The 15636-nt window shown below is 33.8% G+C and overlaps 2 protein-coding genes across 2 annotated transcripts; both read right to left on the reverse strand.

The window, feature by feature from the left end:
- Positions 1-1334: 1334 nt before the first annotated feature.
- On the reverse strand, positions 1335-3835 carry LOC109809609 (UDP-glucose 6-dehydrogenase 5). The gene is made up of 2 exons (XM_083075540.1): positions 3680-3835; positions 1335-2990 (listed from the first exon to the last, which is right to left on the reverse strand). The coding sequence occupies exon 2, from the start codon at positions 2965-2967 to the stop codon at positions 1594-1596; it is 1374 nt and encodes a 457-aa protein (XP_082931666.1). The 5' UTR covers positions 2968-2990; positions 3680-3835; the 3' UTR covers positions 1335-1593.
- A 2605-nt stretch (positions 3836-6440) lies between these two features.
- Positions 6441-13334, reverse strand: DGK1 (diacylglycerol kinase1). Its single transcript, XM_020370255.3, has 8 exons — positions 13114-13334; positions 11263-12777; positions 10589-10958; positions 9878-9954; positions 8671-8790; positions 7752-7916; positions 7192-7329; positions 6441-6791 (listed from the first exon to the last, which is right to left on the reverse strand). The coding sequence occupies exons 2-8, from the start codon at positions 12424-12426 to the stop codon at positions 6642-6644; spliced, it is 2184 nt and encodes a 727-aa protein (XP_020225844.1). The 5' UTR covers positions 12427-12777; positions 13114-13334; the 3' UTR covers positions 6441-6641.
- Between the last annotated feature and the right edge of the window lie 2302 nt (positions 13335-15636).

Here is a 15636-nt window from a genome sequence, read left to right on the forward strand (position 1 = left end):
TTAGCAGTGAATCAGGATTAATTAATTTAATCTCCTTAGTCGATTTTTTTTATAATGAGATATATTACTGACGAACATGGTCTACATATATTTCAAACATTTTGCAAATAAATCACCAATAGTGAAAAGTAGCAAGTCTGATTTTATTTTATTCTTTTGACTGAAAAACACGTTACATCACATGCATTCTCGTTGTCCAGAAAGTTGTCAACAAGTTACTGCATTTTAAAGCATGTTTTATATTTTCGTCAGTACTACCAGAAGAGTGAGAAGGGAAGCTTGAGTTTGGTATCCTCCAGCAGGAGCAGCATTTTAATCTTAATTAAGCTGGTGATTATCCGAAAGCTTAATTAAACAAACCCCGAAAAAACAAAAAGAAAAAAATTGGTGAAACAAGGAGAAAAGGTTAACCTTAAAAGTCATTTAGTAGAGTGAAAAAAGAGGTCTAGTGACTAGTGGCACACAGGCTAGGGTAAGCATGTATTTGAAAGGTTAATTCAAGTCAACTATTACTGTCCCATTTTAAACAGCTATATTATATATACCTTAAAAAAAAACAGCTATATTATATTCTCTGTCCTTAATAATTCTGGATAATAGAGAGGCTCTCCTTTTAATACAGAAATTATTACCAAAAAAGAACAAAGGAGGACTTTTCAATTAAACTACAGCTAAATTGAATAAAAGGAAATATAGGAGTATTTTATTGGTCCTCTAATAGTGGTGTTCTATTATCGACATTGGTGAATAGTAAAGATCAAAATGAAGAAGTGAAAGGTGGGACACGTGATTGGTGTGTTGGGACTAACTAGGTTACTGGGCCAGTCCAATGGGCTGTTTTAGAGGTTTAATTGGGTCCAGAGTAGAGTAAAAATGTTCGAAGAAGGAGTTGGAAGAATATATGGGATCAAACTGGAAAATCAAATCAAGTCACCTTTCAAAACGAGGGCTCCTTTCTCAGGATTCAGGAATATGCCAACTAGACAGGGATTTACAGCCAAACTTATATCAGGTTTAGATGCTGATCAAACAAAATATCAGGCCTGAATTAGATTAAACTCTTTTAAATTTTTTACTTTTTATAAAAAAATCGTTTTGATTTTTTTTTTTTACGTGTGTATTTATGTTATTACTTTAAAAAAAAAATCAATCTTTGATGTAACATCCAATTCGTTCACCTTATTGTATAGTCTCTATAAAATAATTAACTTTTAATATACTTCTCTCTTATATTGATTTTTTTTTTTCATTTTTGTTCTTAGTTTTTGGTTGATATTTAACTATCTTATTTTAAATAAAGTGTAGAGAATAAAATCTTATTTAACTATCTCGAATACTACAGCCTCAAAGCAGTGACATTTTTATTTTAATAGCTTATATGGGCCACAGCAACAAGCAACAACTAAAGCCCTTACCCGAATAATTTTGCAACATTGAAGAGTGCAGATTTCATACATATCAGCCTAATACATATCAGAAAAACGCGTGAAATCATGGCAAGGGGTGGTGAAATGTCACAAAGGATAATAACATTATATCCTGCTAAATTATTTTCTTAATTCTTCAAGCCTTATGGGGCATGTTCTTCAGCCATTATTCTAGTGGCCTCCCAACTGAGTACACTATGAATCCAATACCCCTCAGCTTGTCAACATTCAATATGTTTCTACCATCAAAAACAAATGCTGGTTTCTGCATATTCTCATACACTCTTTCATAATCAATGCTCTTAAACTCATCCCACTCTGTAAGAATGCATATTCCATGAGCACCTTTAGTTGCCTCATAAGCATCTCCAACAACACTAACCTGTTTCACAACACTAGAACTCATTGACAAATCCTTCTGAATCTGCTCCTCAGTAACTCGGGGATCATAAATGCTCAAGCACGCGTCATCACCCAAAAGACCTTTGCAAACATCAATAGCAGGAGTTTTCCTAGTGTCACTAGTGTCCTTCTTGAAGGCAAACCCCAGAATTGCAATCTTCTTACCCGAAACAGTGTTGAACATGGATGTCACAACCCTCTTCACAAACCGACCCTTTTGGTAGTCATTCACCTTGATCACTTCTTTCCAGTAATTTGCCACTTCAATGAGGCCATTACTCTCACATATGTACACCAAGTTGAGTATGTCCTTTTGAAAGCAAGAGCCACCAAAACCAACACTAGCATTGAGAAACTTGGGCCCAATTTTGGTGTTTTTGCTGAGTGCATGAGAAACTTGTGAGACTTCTGCCCCAGTGGCCTCACATAGTGCTGACATAGCATTGATAGATGAAATCCTTTGTGCTAAAAAGGCATTGTCAGCTAACTTAGAGAGTTCAGCTGACCACAGATTTGTTGTTATGATTCTATCTTGAGGCACCCAATGTGCATAAATAGCCTTCAGTTTTTGGATTGCTTCTAACCCTTCAGGGTCTTGGTTCCCTCCAATGAGAACCCTATCAGGATTTAGAAGGTCCTGAATAGCTGTTCCCTCAGAGAGAAACTCAGGATTTGAGAGGATTTGGAACTTGATAGTGCCCTTGCTATTGTGAGTTAGGATCTTCTCAATGGCCTCAGCAGTTCTCACTGGGACAGTGGATTTCTCAACAACAATTTTGTTTGACTTGGACACATCAGCAATCATCCTAGCTGCACTCTCCCAATAAGCCAAGTCTGTGGCCTTGCCAGCTCCAAGGCCTCTGATTTTTGTTGGGGTGTTCACTGAGACAAAAACTATGTCTGCCTCATTCACATGCTTTTCCACATCGGTGCTGAAAAAGAGGTTCTTTCCTCTGCAATGATTCACCACCTCTTCTAGGCCAGGCTCATAAATGGGGAGATTGTTGCTGTTCCAAGATGATATGCGAGAGTGAGAGATGTCAACCACTGCCACCTCAATTGAGGGGCACTTGAGGGCTATCACAGACATTGTAGGACCCCCTACGTACCCGGCTCCAATTCCGCAAATTTTCACCATGGTCTTTGCTTACAAATTACAACCTGTGAAGCATGTGTGATGATACTGTTTGAGTTCAAAGAAGATTTTGCATGCACTTACACTAATCAAACACCCTAAAGACAAGAAATTATTAGGTACTCAGATGATCATAGTCCTCACTAATCTCCACGTAATACATAATTAAGTGTTATTAAATTTTTTCGCAAATTGAAAATTTTGACTATGTTTTGCATGATAATTGATCAGGATTATAAATAGACATGTATTGGTTTAAGACTAAATAATTTCTTCCTAAAATAAGACTGGTGTTAAGAGTTTGAATAGATTGCAAGAAGTTCTAGATTCAAATTTCGTTGCGGTAAAACTCCTTCAATTGCCAAAAAAAATCACCCATTTTGAACATAGAGATAGTTGGGACATACAGAGTTACATACTTGCAGTGAAGGAAAAAAATAAAAAATAAAAAAAGGAAGGAAGGAATAGTAAATGACAGAGAAGTCACTCTGCCTTTTGCTGGAAAACCATGAATGGCCCTTTCCTAGAATCCCATATTCAAAAACTCAAGTTTAGGCATTATTTTAGCGTAAGAAAAAAATCAGACTTAACAAAACTTCACACTAATTTTCCTTTCCTAAACAAAAATAATGACGTGGGAAATATTGATCATATACATATATAGGGAAATTCACAAATATCTTATCGCTGAGAAGGTACAGAAGGATTTGGGTACCTTATATTTGTAAATATCTGTGTTCAATGCTCAAACTTCACTGCAAAGGGATTCTAATATGGGAATGATGTTAGAAAATAATGCAAGTTAGTAAAGCAAGAAGACAATCTCTTTAAATACTTGTAGTAAAAGCTAATAACTAGTCTAAAAAAGATTATCCAACTTGACTTGCGTTTCAACTTTTGCTTTTGAATCAATTATTATTTATGCAAGTGATGCAATCTATTACTCCCATGGCCATGGGTTTGTCAAATTAAATGAAGTCCCAAAATTACTTATCTTTAACCAAATCACTTGTCGATGTGGATAAAATAAAATCACTAGTTGATAACAAAACCCATTACTGTGGAAAAAAAACATTTTTTTTAATGGCTAATAATTATATCAGGAGTTTCTTAGATATTTTTCCTATCATTTTTTATTTTCCAAAGTGAAATGCGTCTCAAGTCTCAACTGTTCCAAGTCAAGTCCAAGATTGTTCCCATTCATTGTACATTGTGGAACAGATAAGGAAAAGGGGAATGCATCATGGGGGGAATAAAAAGAGAAGCATCCGTGACTGTCGCTAACTCTAACTTCTTCATTAAAAAAATAATAAAATAATGATAATAAAAAAATTAGTCACCCGTTGTGCCTTCTAATAAACACAGTACTCTATATTAATTATCAAATTAATTCATTATTACAACTCATTTTTCCTAAGTGATTAACTATTGGTGTAAAAAAAAGTGATTAAGTATGCATAAATTTTGAGTAAAAAACAGTATTCATAAATTTAATGCATGATTAATTAAAATAATGTAATGCACGTGACTCCACCTTATTACTTTTTTCCGGAGCTATAAGTTCATTGTCGACGCCGTAACTTTTGTTTAAAACAATTAGTGTGAAAATGAAATTTACTATTACAATTTGAGTTAAACGCTTGAGGAAACAATTCTAAGCGTGTGGTTCAACAGTAGGGGTTGATCCACGCTTAAGCAATATCAGGGGTTCGAATCTTACCTTGTGTATGCAGCTGCGTTAAATCTTGGGACCAGCTATCCCACCCTTTGAAGTGCCTCCAACGTAGCGAAGAGATTAGTCATTGCTATCGACGGTGAATACAATACTCTATGGACGAACTAAAACTTGAGGATGCAACTACTGCCCCATGTCAAATTAAGAATACATGTCCAGAAACAACTTGGTTGGTGGAATTAATTTGTTAAGGCAAAAAAGAAAAGGTAACCACGCCAGTTAATTGAACAGTATTAGGTTGGGGAAAAAAAAAGATATCAAAACCAAATTGGCTTACTGATACTAGCAACAATTCAGCACCGAAAAATGTGGCTGTGAGGGACAGAGAAGTGGATACTAGTGGTGCTTGACTTGTAAAAACTTCAACTCAACCAAACGGTGACTAATGGAGGGACCAGGATTTCTGCAGTAGGATCTTACAGTTATTATCAATAGATTCAAAACATTTTTAGATATTTTCTTTGAGAAATGCTTATGAATTTCGGAAGATGTATCATTTTTTATTTTCTTTTGTTATTTAATATATAGTACACTGTCATTTTCATTTGTACAGCGTCATTTCTCCGACAAATAATGGTGTGTTAAGATACCCGTTTAAACAGGAATTCACAGTTTTCAAAGCATGAAAATAGGAGAAAGAAATTGTATCTTTTTCGTTGAACATCTATTTACATTTTGGTAACCGAACTGCTGTTACATGGGATAAGTCACTGAACTTTCATAAACCTAGTTGCTTCGATATAAATCAAGGGCGTGAGAAAAACGTAGAAAGCAATGCAGTAACCTTGCTAATAACGTATTTTAACTACGTTACTTTCAAGGCAAGGCAACTAACTTCCACCTCTCTTGAACAGTGCACATTCTGAGTTTTTAATCAAAAAATACAGAGAAAAATGAAAGTGCCGTTAGGTCTGAATTTTGTGGGAGAGGTTGGTGGCCGTGTAAACTTAATTAACTCATTCTTCATCTTTCATGGAAAAAAATCTAGAGAAAGAGGATGCGGTGACTCCTACAAGGAGACTCAACATCGTGTACGATGGCAGTGACCTATATGACTCTTTTGAGTTCAAACAGATGACTTTACAACTCAACGAGGCCATTCAAACTTCAAAAGCATCTTCACCAACTTACCAAGAGATGAAGCACAGGCACAAGCTTAACAGGGTCATTCAGGGCTCTAATGGATCATCGCCATCATTAGTCTTCCATCTGAATTCCCCCTTTTATAGACGCCACCTGAAGCGTATCTACAGACAAAGCACAAGGGCACCAAGAAGAATTTCCAGTCCAAAATTACCAGACAAACGAGCTTGCGAAAGAGGAACAAGAGAAAAAGGTTTTGTAACACGCCTGTGGTTGAAGGTTAAAGGTTTACTAGGGAAGAAGCATGAAAGTGAAGATGGGAGAAACCGTACCTCTAAAGCATTTTGATGAAGTCTTCCATCCTCAGAGTCGAATCACTGATTATGATTATGCAAAGGTAATACTAAAAACTCAGGTCAAATAAGTTTTCGATATACGGTGTCTGAAGAACCAATTAAATACGGCACAACAATGCTTAAAACATTCCATGAGAGCTTTTAAACTTTCGTAGGATCCGAAAAATAATCAACCTCTCCTTACAATGTATATATAGTCCATAAAATAATGGACATGCCAAACGTAAGCAATTTGCTGCATGGGGCATGGTACTTGGTACATATTACTGCATATTGCTGTATGCATTTAAACACCAACGAAATTTGAGGAAATCAACGGACAAGCTTTCTCATTTCATTCTTTCTTTTTATGTATAAGATTCATAATACACAAGGCTGCTTCAGAAGTGGCAGGTAGTTTAGACAAAAGATTCAAAAAGGAAAAGTAATACACAAGTGTGCAAAATATATTTCAAAAGAAATATAAAATCACTAATCACATTCACAAGGTGGGAAGAGTATTTCTAGGACAGCCTGAGTGCCATTTCATGAAGAAGAGCTCGCTTTTGTGAAGCATTAATTACATTATTTGTTTCAGCATTCTCCAGCACTTCAGCAATGATTGCTGATGCAGGACCAAGAGGTTCCTCAGTCACCCTCTTCAACATGAAAGCCTGAACAACCACAATAAAAGAGAATTAAGCCAACAGATATTGATGCGTTTTATTGGTAGAACAGATAGAAATCAATAATGTAAGGGCAGCAGAAAATAACAAACATCTAATTAAAATGAGACAAAACTATTTTGTGTCATTTTTCTCTCAGAAGCATCACTCTTTTACCAATACATAGAAAAGTTGTGAATTTCAGTGGCAGAGGTCTCATTCTTTTCAAAAATAATCAAAACTAGGTAAGCAGATTCCTGTCAGTTTGCACAGGTTGACAAAACATGTTGAAAATTTGAAATTCAGTTTTACAAACAGTGTAAAGATATCAAACAGCAAGGCAAGTGATAGTTAACACAAAAGGGATGCTGCCTATAAATGCACAGTGGAGGAGTTTTAGAATGATAACCTGGTTATGATGGGTTATGGAAATTGTGCAAGGTTTCTGAAACCAAGGCTCTCCATCGATTTGTACAGGAAACATTGCAAACAATTGTATCTTAATTGACTGTCCTTGCGCAAGTCTTCGAGCTCGAGAAAGCCCAACCTGTTTTGACAACACCATTGTCAGAGGATTTAAGCTTACATGATTTCATAGTTTAAATAACTCCGTAGAGCTTAATATAAACAAATAAATAATGTCTTAATCCTAGTTCAAATAAATTATGTACTTTTAAAATCAAGGAGAACTTAAATAAATAGGAAACTGAAATAAAGTAAAAGTAACAGAGGCCACAGACTAAATACAACTGAGATGCAGTTCCACCTCCATGCAAAAAACATGATTTAAAAAAATCATGCTTTAGTTCTTAGTTTCATTTTTTCTCAATTTAATTTAATTCAATAAAGAAAAGGTTCACCAGCACATTCTTCCAAATCAGTTTCAAATCTCAAGTAGTAGACCCCTTAGCAATCATGTACACATTAAAGTAGCATAACCCTAGAATGGGAATCCAGGATTCATTTTACCTGAAGCTTCCCGAGGTGCCATGTTCCAGATATGCTCACAACTTCAAGTATCTTATCATGCATGGATTGTTGATCAAAATTATCGTAATTTTCATCCTCGTTTTGCCACAAATCTACACCTCCCATGTAGCTTCCAATGTTTGCAACAAGTACACCTTCTGCATCCTGAATTAATTGTAAACCAAATTGAATAATTCAGCATAGGGGCCTTGCTCTTATTTTTGCCATGGGTAGGTTGCAGCGTAAAAGAATCTAAAAAGGATGTTTTAGTACAAAAAATTGAGTAAATTACTTGCACCTTCAGTCCCCAAACTTAAATGTCCCCTCAATGTTCAAAACCTATAAATACAAGCCCCAATTTGAATTTTCACATGACAAATAGTCACTTCCATTAACTACTTGTAAAAAGAGTTAACACCATGCTGACATGAGATATTAGAAACATAATGTCAAAATTACACACACTATTGAAAGTCTATTTGGATAAATTTTTCTAGAAACACTTATAGGAGAGCAAAATAAGAACGAAAAATAAAATAAGTTTTTCTGTAAACTAAAATTAATTTATGTATAAACTATTTTGTAAAAGCTCTTTTCTATTAACTTTTAAAAACTCTTATTTTTAACTCATGCATAAGTTTGCTTTAGCTTATGGAAAAGCTTATTTTGATTTTTTTTTTTCTTGTGTTTGTCTCCGAGAAGTGCTTCTTAAGAAGCTTACCCAAACAAGCTTCAACTCATGCTAGAAATAGAGGTAAAAGTGGAGATAATTTACTCTAAAAAATTACATCTTAACATTATAATATAATTAGAGTCAGTCACTCAAATGAAAAAACAATAACAATTTATAATTTAAGCAATTGTAGCAGAAATAGTAATGTGAACCAAAACAAAGGTTATTTATATTTAACAGACTCACCTCAGGGACCTCAATTTCAACTCCATCCACCTCCACTCGAATCTGCCAAGGTAAATCGGCGAATGTCCTGTCCATAATACTTTTAGCACCTTCTCTTGCATATAGAACTTTATTCATAAACTGCACATATTAGAGTAATTTGAGCATTTAATCTTAGAAGTTCCACTACATCAGATAATTGTAAGCATATTACAATAACTGAAATAATGCAGCGAGTAATATTAAGTGACATTGAAACCTCTACTGCAAGGATCTAAATGGGAAAATTCAAGCGATCACCAGTTCATGTAAATCTGTTAGATATTATTCTAAGTGTGAATACAACAAACTTGAAATGAAAAGCCATTCATAGAAGAACATCGAATGGATCAAAGTTAGTGAAGGAAATAATCTACTTCCATATTATAAATTAGAATATACAACTCGCAAAGTGAGGCTCTCACTCTCCCAGCTCTTCAACGTAGAAATTCCTAAATCTAAACATTGTATCTCTTCTCTCCTTTGGATATGCATATCATAGTACTCCCAGAACTAGTTAAAATTTCTCTCAATCTGAAACTACCTTCCATTTTTTTTTTATCTCTATATCTTCTTAACAATCAATCCCAATCTACCCTCTTTTATCTCTACCTCTAAGTTAAATTTCAATAATTTTTAAAAGAAATTGTCAATAGTTAAAAATAACCTTATATCACAATTTAAATTAGTCATATAAATATATAACATAATTTATAAAAGATAATTTTATAATAATTTTTTATTATAATATAAATTATATATTAAAATTATTAATTTATTATAAATTTTAATTATTATGTATAAAAAAATAAACATTTATTATAAGGGATGTACAAGCTAAAATATTAGTGAATAGCCATAATGACTGAGATATATTAAAACTCACAAACAATGTAATCAATATATTCTATGTCTAAAAGCATATATCTTTCTCAATATTTCCCCAGGAGCAGTTGAACAGAACAGAACGTCTTAATCCAAGAGTCAATTTTAAAATTATGCCAAAACTAATCTAAAGTAATCAAAATTCCATTCACAGAAAGAGAAAGCAATATATACTGCACAACAAACCATCCAACAAAAACAATAATTATAATTTTATACCACTCAACTAGCATGCTATTAATACATATATCCCCTTTAAAATGCCAAACAATTCAAAATTCAATTCCAATTAAACACCAAATACCTGATTATAAAACTTATCAGGATTCTCTTCCCGCAGATTATGAATGTCCAAAGCAACCTTTGCATCACATCCAATTCCTAAAACCAATATTTGTTTGATTCAGAATTAGTCAAAATGATGCAAGAGATGTGTGTTAGGGAAAAAGCATAAATCATGAGAAATAATTATTTTTTTTAAGCTCTCTCAAGAAACTGCATAAAAACAGAGATTATTTTCCTTAAATGAGTTAATCCAAACACAGTCATAGTTTGACAATTAGCAAATGATGTAATCTAACAAAATGCAAGTGGCATACAATTAATGTTTACAATAAAAGGCTGTTGTTAGAAAAGCAACTTATTATAATTTAAGTAAATCCATGAGAGTGCAGACAAATTTGCACCCGAGTTGAATACTCAGATTCATGTATATCAAACCTCATTTCAACAATCCAAACGATGTTAGTAGTATCGGACTTGACATGTCAAAATCAATACAACTAAATCAACTTTTCAATTTGCTTCAACCAGATTCATGTTCAAACCAATGTACCAGATCATGACATCAAGATCCAGAATTCCAGACTCCTTAAGGCATCTTTCTCTCCATCTATAACCCACCCAACCACCCAATCCCCACCACAAAGAAACTAGCTCCCTATCAAAGTTTACCAAACTGACTTTTCCAGATGCTTTAATTCACAGTAACCATGAAAAACATGTGTTCACATACCAAGATAATTGTTCATAAACTTTGTTGGTTGCAGCTGTTGCTTTCCTTGTGGATTACTAATTGTTACTTTCCACCGATCAAGAACAGTAACAGCAGCATGTTCTATGTGATGCAAAAATGTACTAAGACCCCCTTGCCTCTCTACTGGACCCAAGCCACCTCCCCAGGAGAGAACTCTAGCGAGATCATTTCCTGTACCAGCAGGAAGAATAGCAACAGGGGGAGGGGAAACAAAATTTTGCTTGTCTATTGCATTCAGAACCCAACCAACGGTACCATCTCCCCCACATACAAGAATTCTGAAGTGAGGCACCTTTCTAAACAAATAAAGTCCCATCTCTGGCCCCTGCGTTGAGCTCAATTCAAACACCTAAACAAAAACAAACAAAAATTTGGTAATCATGTTGTCAAAGAGTATCTCCAACAAGCAATAGGACCATTTACGCGATTTTTAGGAGTCTTTTAAGTATACCACTAGAAGATAGTAATTATTCTATAATCTTGTAGGGTTTAGGTATTTTTTTTTATAAAGAGATGAGTACATGATGAATAGTAGTGGCCCCAAAGCAAAAACACTTTAAAATGGGTGCAAACAATGCAGGAAACGAAATTGGATGCGTAGTCAAATACTCAAATGTTAACCAGATATTGTAAAATGCAGCAGAGTAACAAACCTGAACAGGATTTAAAAGGATATTCAGACGCATTCTAAGTGAGTCTCCACGCTGGGCACCACTCTTCTTGTTTATAAAAACTAATAATGGTCTTGCATCTGGAGGCAAATCAATCAAATCATATTTCTGCTTTACTCCTAATGCATGGGACTCATCCTTCTGATTGATTGATGAATTGCGTCCAAGACTGGGTTTTCTATCCATCTTCTTATCTACTTCACTATCTTGGTGTCGAATCTCCTTATTCGTGCTATTTTTTTCATCCACTTCATGATGACCATTATCTATTTGATGAGAATTACCGGTGCTTTCTGTGGACATTTCACCAATGCTCTCACTATTCCCAGATTCAACAGATGGTTCATTTCCATGCTTATATTTTTTGCTCTGGTTCCTAATACTTGCCCGAACTGAAGATGCTATCTCATTTGCCCCATGAGTAATTGAGCTCAAAAATCCACCTGGCATGTTCCAGTTCAATTCTTTTACATACAATGGTGATAGTATCAATCTTTTAAATTGGCCCAGATCGCAAATATCACCCGTTTCACTAGACATTGTACCATGACAATCAACGTGTACTAAACGCTGGCACCACAAGCAAGACCATATAGGGGAACCACTGAGGAACGACCCACCACATGGCTCTTCACAGTAACTACAGAGAGCACTTTCATCAGGTTGGTCAGCTACATCTGTCCAACGAACAGCCCATTGGTGCATGACATGCTCATATCCAATCATAGAAACACACTTGCAGTCCTTGTGGGCACTAGATGAACAGCTAAGATGAGCTACTGCACCACAAAAACAGCAACGGTGGATGAAACTTTCAGAAGCTACTATAGGCCCTAGAGCTTGAGAGGGCGACATGGATTTAAAGCAAACACAACAGTTTAAATTCTTGGCACGAGATACAGTTTCTAGAACCCATGTATGAGGGGCCACAGGAATTTTATGCCTTGCTTTTGGGTTTTTCTTAGACCTGGCTATGGCTTTCATCCAACTTAGATTGATATTTCTCCTCCATTGAAAGGCCGTGTAGGCTATGGTCAAAATTCCAACAAGAGCAGCAACAAAACAAGAGATAATAAAAAGTCGATCAGTCGGATTCTTGGTATTCCAACTGTGAAATAACAACTCGAAATCTCTGTCATCGTCCATTCCTAAACCTTATAACTCAAAAAGATGCAACTGTATTGGTAGTATAATTTGCTTGGCTGTGACAATCCAAGTTGACTACGATAAATGCCTAAGATCATAAACCTCCGTGTATATAAACAACATAAAGAAATCACACCTCATATGTCTCATTCTACAAAGACATTCATACATATGTCATTCCACGCTGTGTAACACATGAACACTCATCCTCCTTCTCTCAAAAAGCATATTGAATAAGAAAGCCATTCCTCATCCCTGATTTTTCTCAATAGCATCTTCTGTTAATCTCTTTTTGCTAACTTCAAACTTCCAATCCCCAACAAGGGTATGAACGACAGGCATACAGAATACCTGCATCCAAAAAAAATTGAAAAATTAAAAAACGAGTGAGAAAAACAATTTTCCAACATATTGTGGCAACTCTGCGTGTTGTTGATCTTCATAATAACTATTATATACTATACTAACAAAAATAAATAAATAAAAATAAAAGTATATGACATATATCTAAAACTGAAATGCTACATTTAAAAAAAAATAGTTTACAGAGCAGCGAAAGCGCCAACCTCAAATTCTCAGAAACCAAACAGATACGAAACTCATCCCCAATCAGCTATAGCATAAATTCAAAAAGCAATAATTAAGAATTGATCATTTATTATAATGGCGTGAATGAAACTAGCTTACAGTTGCGGTTGCGCCTGCGAGATCGAGATCAACCTAACGGGTCAGATCAAACCCTAGTCGATCGAGAGAGAAAGTTATAGTCGATGAAGCGAGAAAAAAAATGGAGAATGATACAATCTATGCAAGCAAGTCCGAAACAGAGCGAGACTTTTTTCTTAATAGGGAAGAAAAGAAAATATTTATAGAAAAACTGAAAGAAAAATAAAATCTAATTTTCTCTTTTGCTTTTTGGGTGCTCTCAGTTATAATTTATAAGAGTGAAAATCTGAAATTAATATTTTTTAATTATTTTGTAACTTGTTTTCTCTCTCAAAAAAAAATTGTAACTTGTTTGCTTGGAAGAAGATTCTGTATTTTTTCAAGAGAAAAAGAAAGATTCTGTATGAGTAGATGTGACCTGAAAGAATCTCCATACGAATTGGATTCCTACGTTTTATTTTTTTAACGAAATTGCAATATCGTCCCGAATCAGTTGATATGTGTTCCATAGTAAAAACTAACTTTATAATATTAAAAAAAAGTCCTTGACAAGATATTAAGAATATTATAGTTTAAATTTCAATAAAAATTCATGTATTTATTTTGTTTATGATATGGGGCACAGTGTATTGGTTAGTTATAGGGATGGGAATTAAGCCACGTGTGATAATGAGTAAAGTGTTGAATTAATGGGGTTTCGTCGGCAATGTATTGTTGTGTGATTTGTTTGGAAAGTAGGGAAGACGCGCGTTGAACACGTCGCCATGCCAAGTTCTCTACGCTAGAAAAATATAGAATGTTCCTTCCGATCTTTCCGGTACCCTGCTTGTCCTTCTTTTTTGTTTTTTTAAAAAAAATTAACTCTTTTAAATTGAAGAAAAAAAATTAAGGATTATTTCTAAAATAAATCAAATTCATGAAATATTTTAGTATCTTACTATATGTTCTTATCGGAAATCGCAAGATTATTCAAGTAGTCCAATAAAATTCTTTTTTTTAATTCAACATTAAAAGATGTAATTTCTCTCTTAACTTTAGGTTGATAAGATATCAATGATTAAATTAGTCTAGTCTCTTGATAATATTTTTTTATATTATATTATATATACATCTCTCATTATCAGTTCATTTTTCATAAAAATAATTATCATGATTGTGATTATCGTTTGACTAATCTATTTTTTTTACTAAATTTTTGTATAATCAAACTGTTTTCTTTAACTAAGTTTTATTGTCTATATTATATTTAGTGATGGCAATGGAGTGGATCGGTATGATTTTCATGATACTCATTTCCGTCTCTGTAATTCAAACCAATTCCCATTCTCATATCTGTATCTGTTAGGTATATAATTTTTGTCTCATTCCCATCCTGTTAGCCTGTACCCATCAAAAATTAATTCTTTTTAAAATACACAATATTTTTAACTTATTTTTTTATTATATTACAATTATAATTAAATTATTTGTCTATCTTATATTTTAATAATAGACTTCTTAATAATTAAACAATTACAAATATTTCATATCATAATAAATAATTACACATAATTAAATATTAAAATTATTTAACACAATTAGATTGGATATTAAATTGGGGATGGGGACATAGATGAGTATGAGGCGGGTAAGTATATATCTCTACTCGTATATATCTATACTCGTATCGGTTTAATATATCAGATTTTACTCATACTTGTACTCAATCAAACTGAGTATTCTCCGTCAAAGTTGAGATTCAGATATTACTCATGAATACAAGTTTATTTGTCATCTCTAATTATATCTCGGTAATATATATGATTGAATTTATGTTTTTATCATATTCGGACACTATAAATTTTCAAGACAATTAAATGGTATTTTTTCTTTCCTCATCCACTCATCTCCCTTTTCTCGTGCGTCTATCTTCATAGAAATTATACTGCAACACCATTGTTCAACATAATTTGCAACACCATTGTTGAATCCAAATATGGTCCTCCAATCTAAGCCAATTAAAATGACATAATCCACTTCTACCATGAATCGAACTCGGCAAAATCTGAAGGGGTGAAGGTTAACTTTGACATTTGTTATTGTTACTTCTCTCTAAATATTTTTTCTCTGATTTTTTCGCAAGCAATTTATATGAGTTTATGGAATCTGTCAATAGCTTTCCCGTGGTTTTTTAAAAGTTTATTTGTTTTGAATTTATGCTAACAGAGGTAATAAAAGTAAATGGAATATTGTTCTTTAACAAATCATGTCTGAAAGCCACCAGAAATTAATAAAAACGGTGAGTCATGTACATGAGAGAGACATGATATTTTTATTTTCATTAAAAAAAAAAATCCAACAAGAGAGAGGTAGTTTGACAATAATGCTGCAATGGAGTTATGGTTGACACTTGACACGCATTGAATAAAACAAACACACAAAAAGAGTGAGACAAAAAAGCATTTAATTGTCATAAAAAAATTTAATACTAGTAAGTTATCAAAATATTCCTAATTTTAGTTCAGACAAATAAGAGGGGTAGTGGGTTTTTTTTTCTTTCCAATT

This window comes from Cajanus cajan, chromosome 5, assembly GCF_000230855.2.
Source record: "Cajanus cajan strain Asha chromosome 5, NIPB_CcT2T_4, whole genome shotgun sequence".
In the NCBI taxonomy this organism is placed as follows: Eukaryota; Viridiplantae; Streptophyta; class Magnoliopsida; order Fabales; family Fabaceae; genus Cajanus; species Cajanus cajan.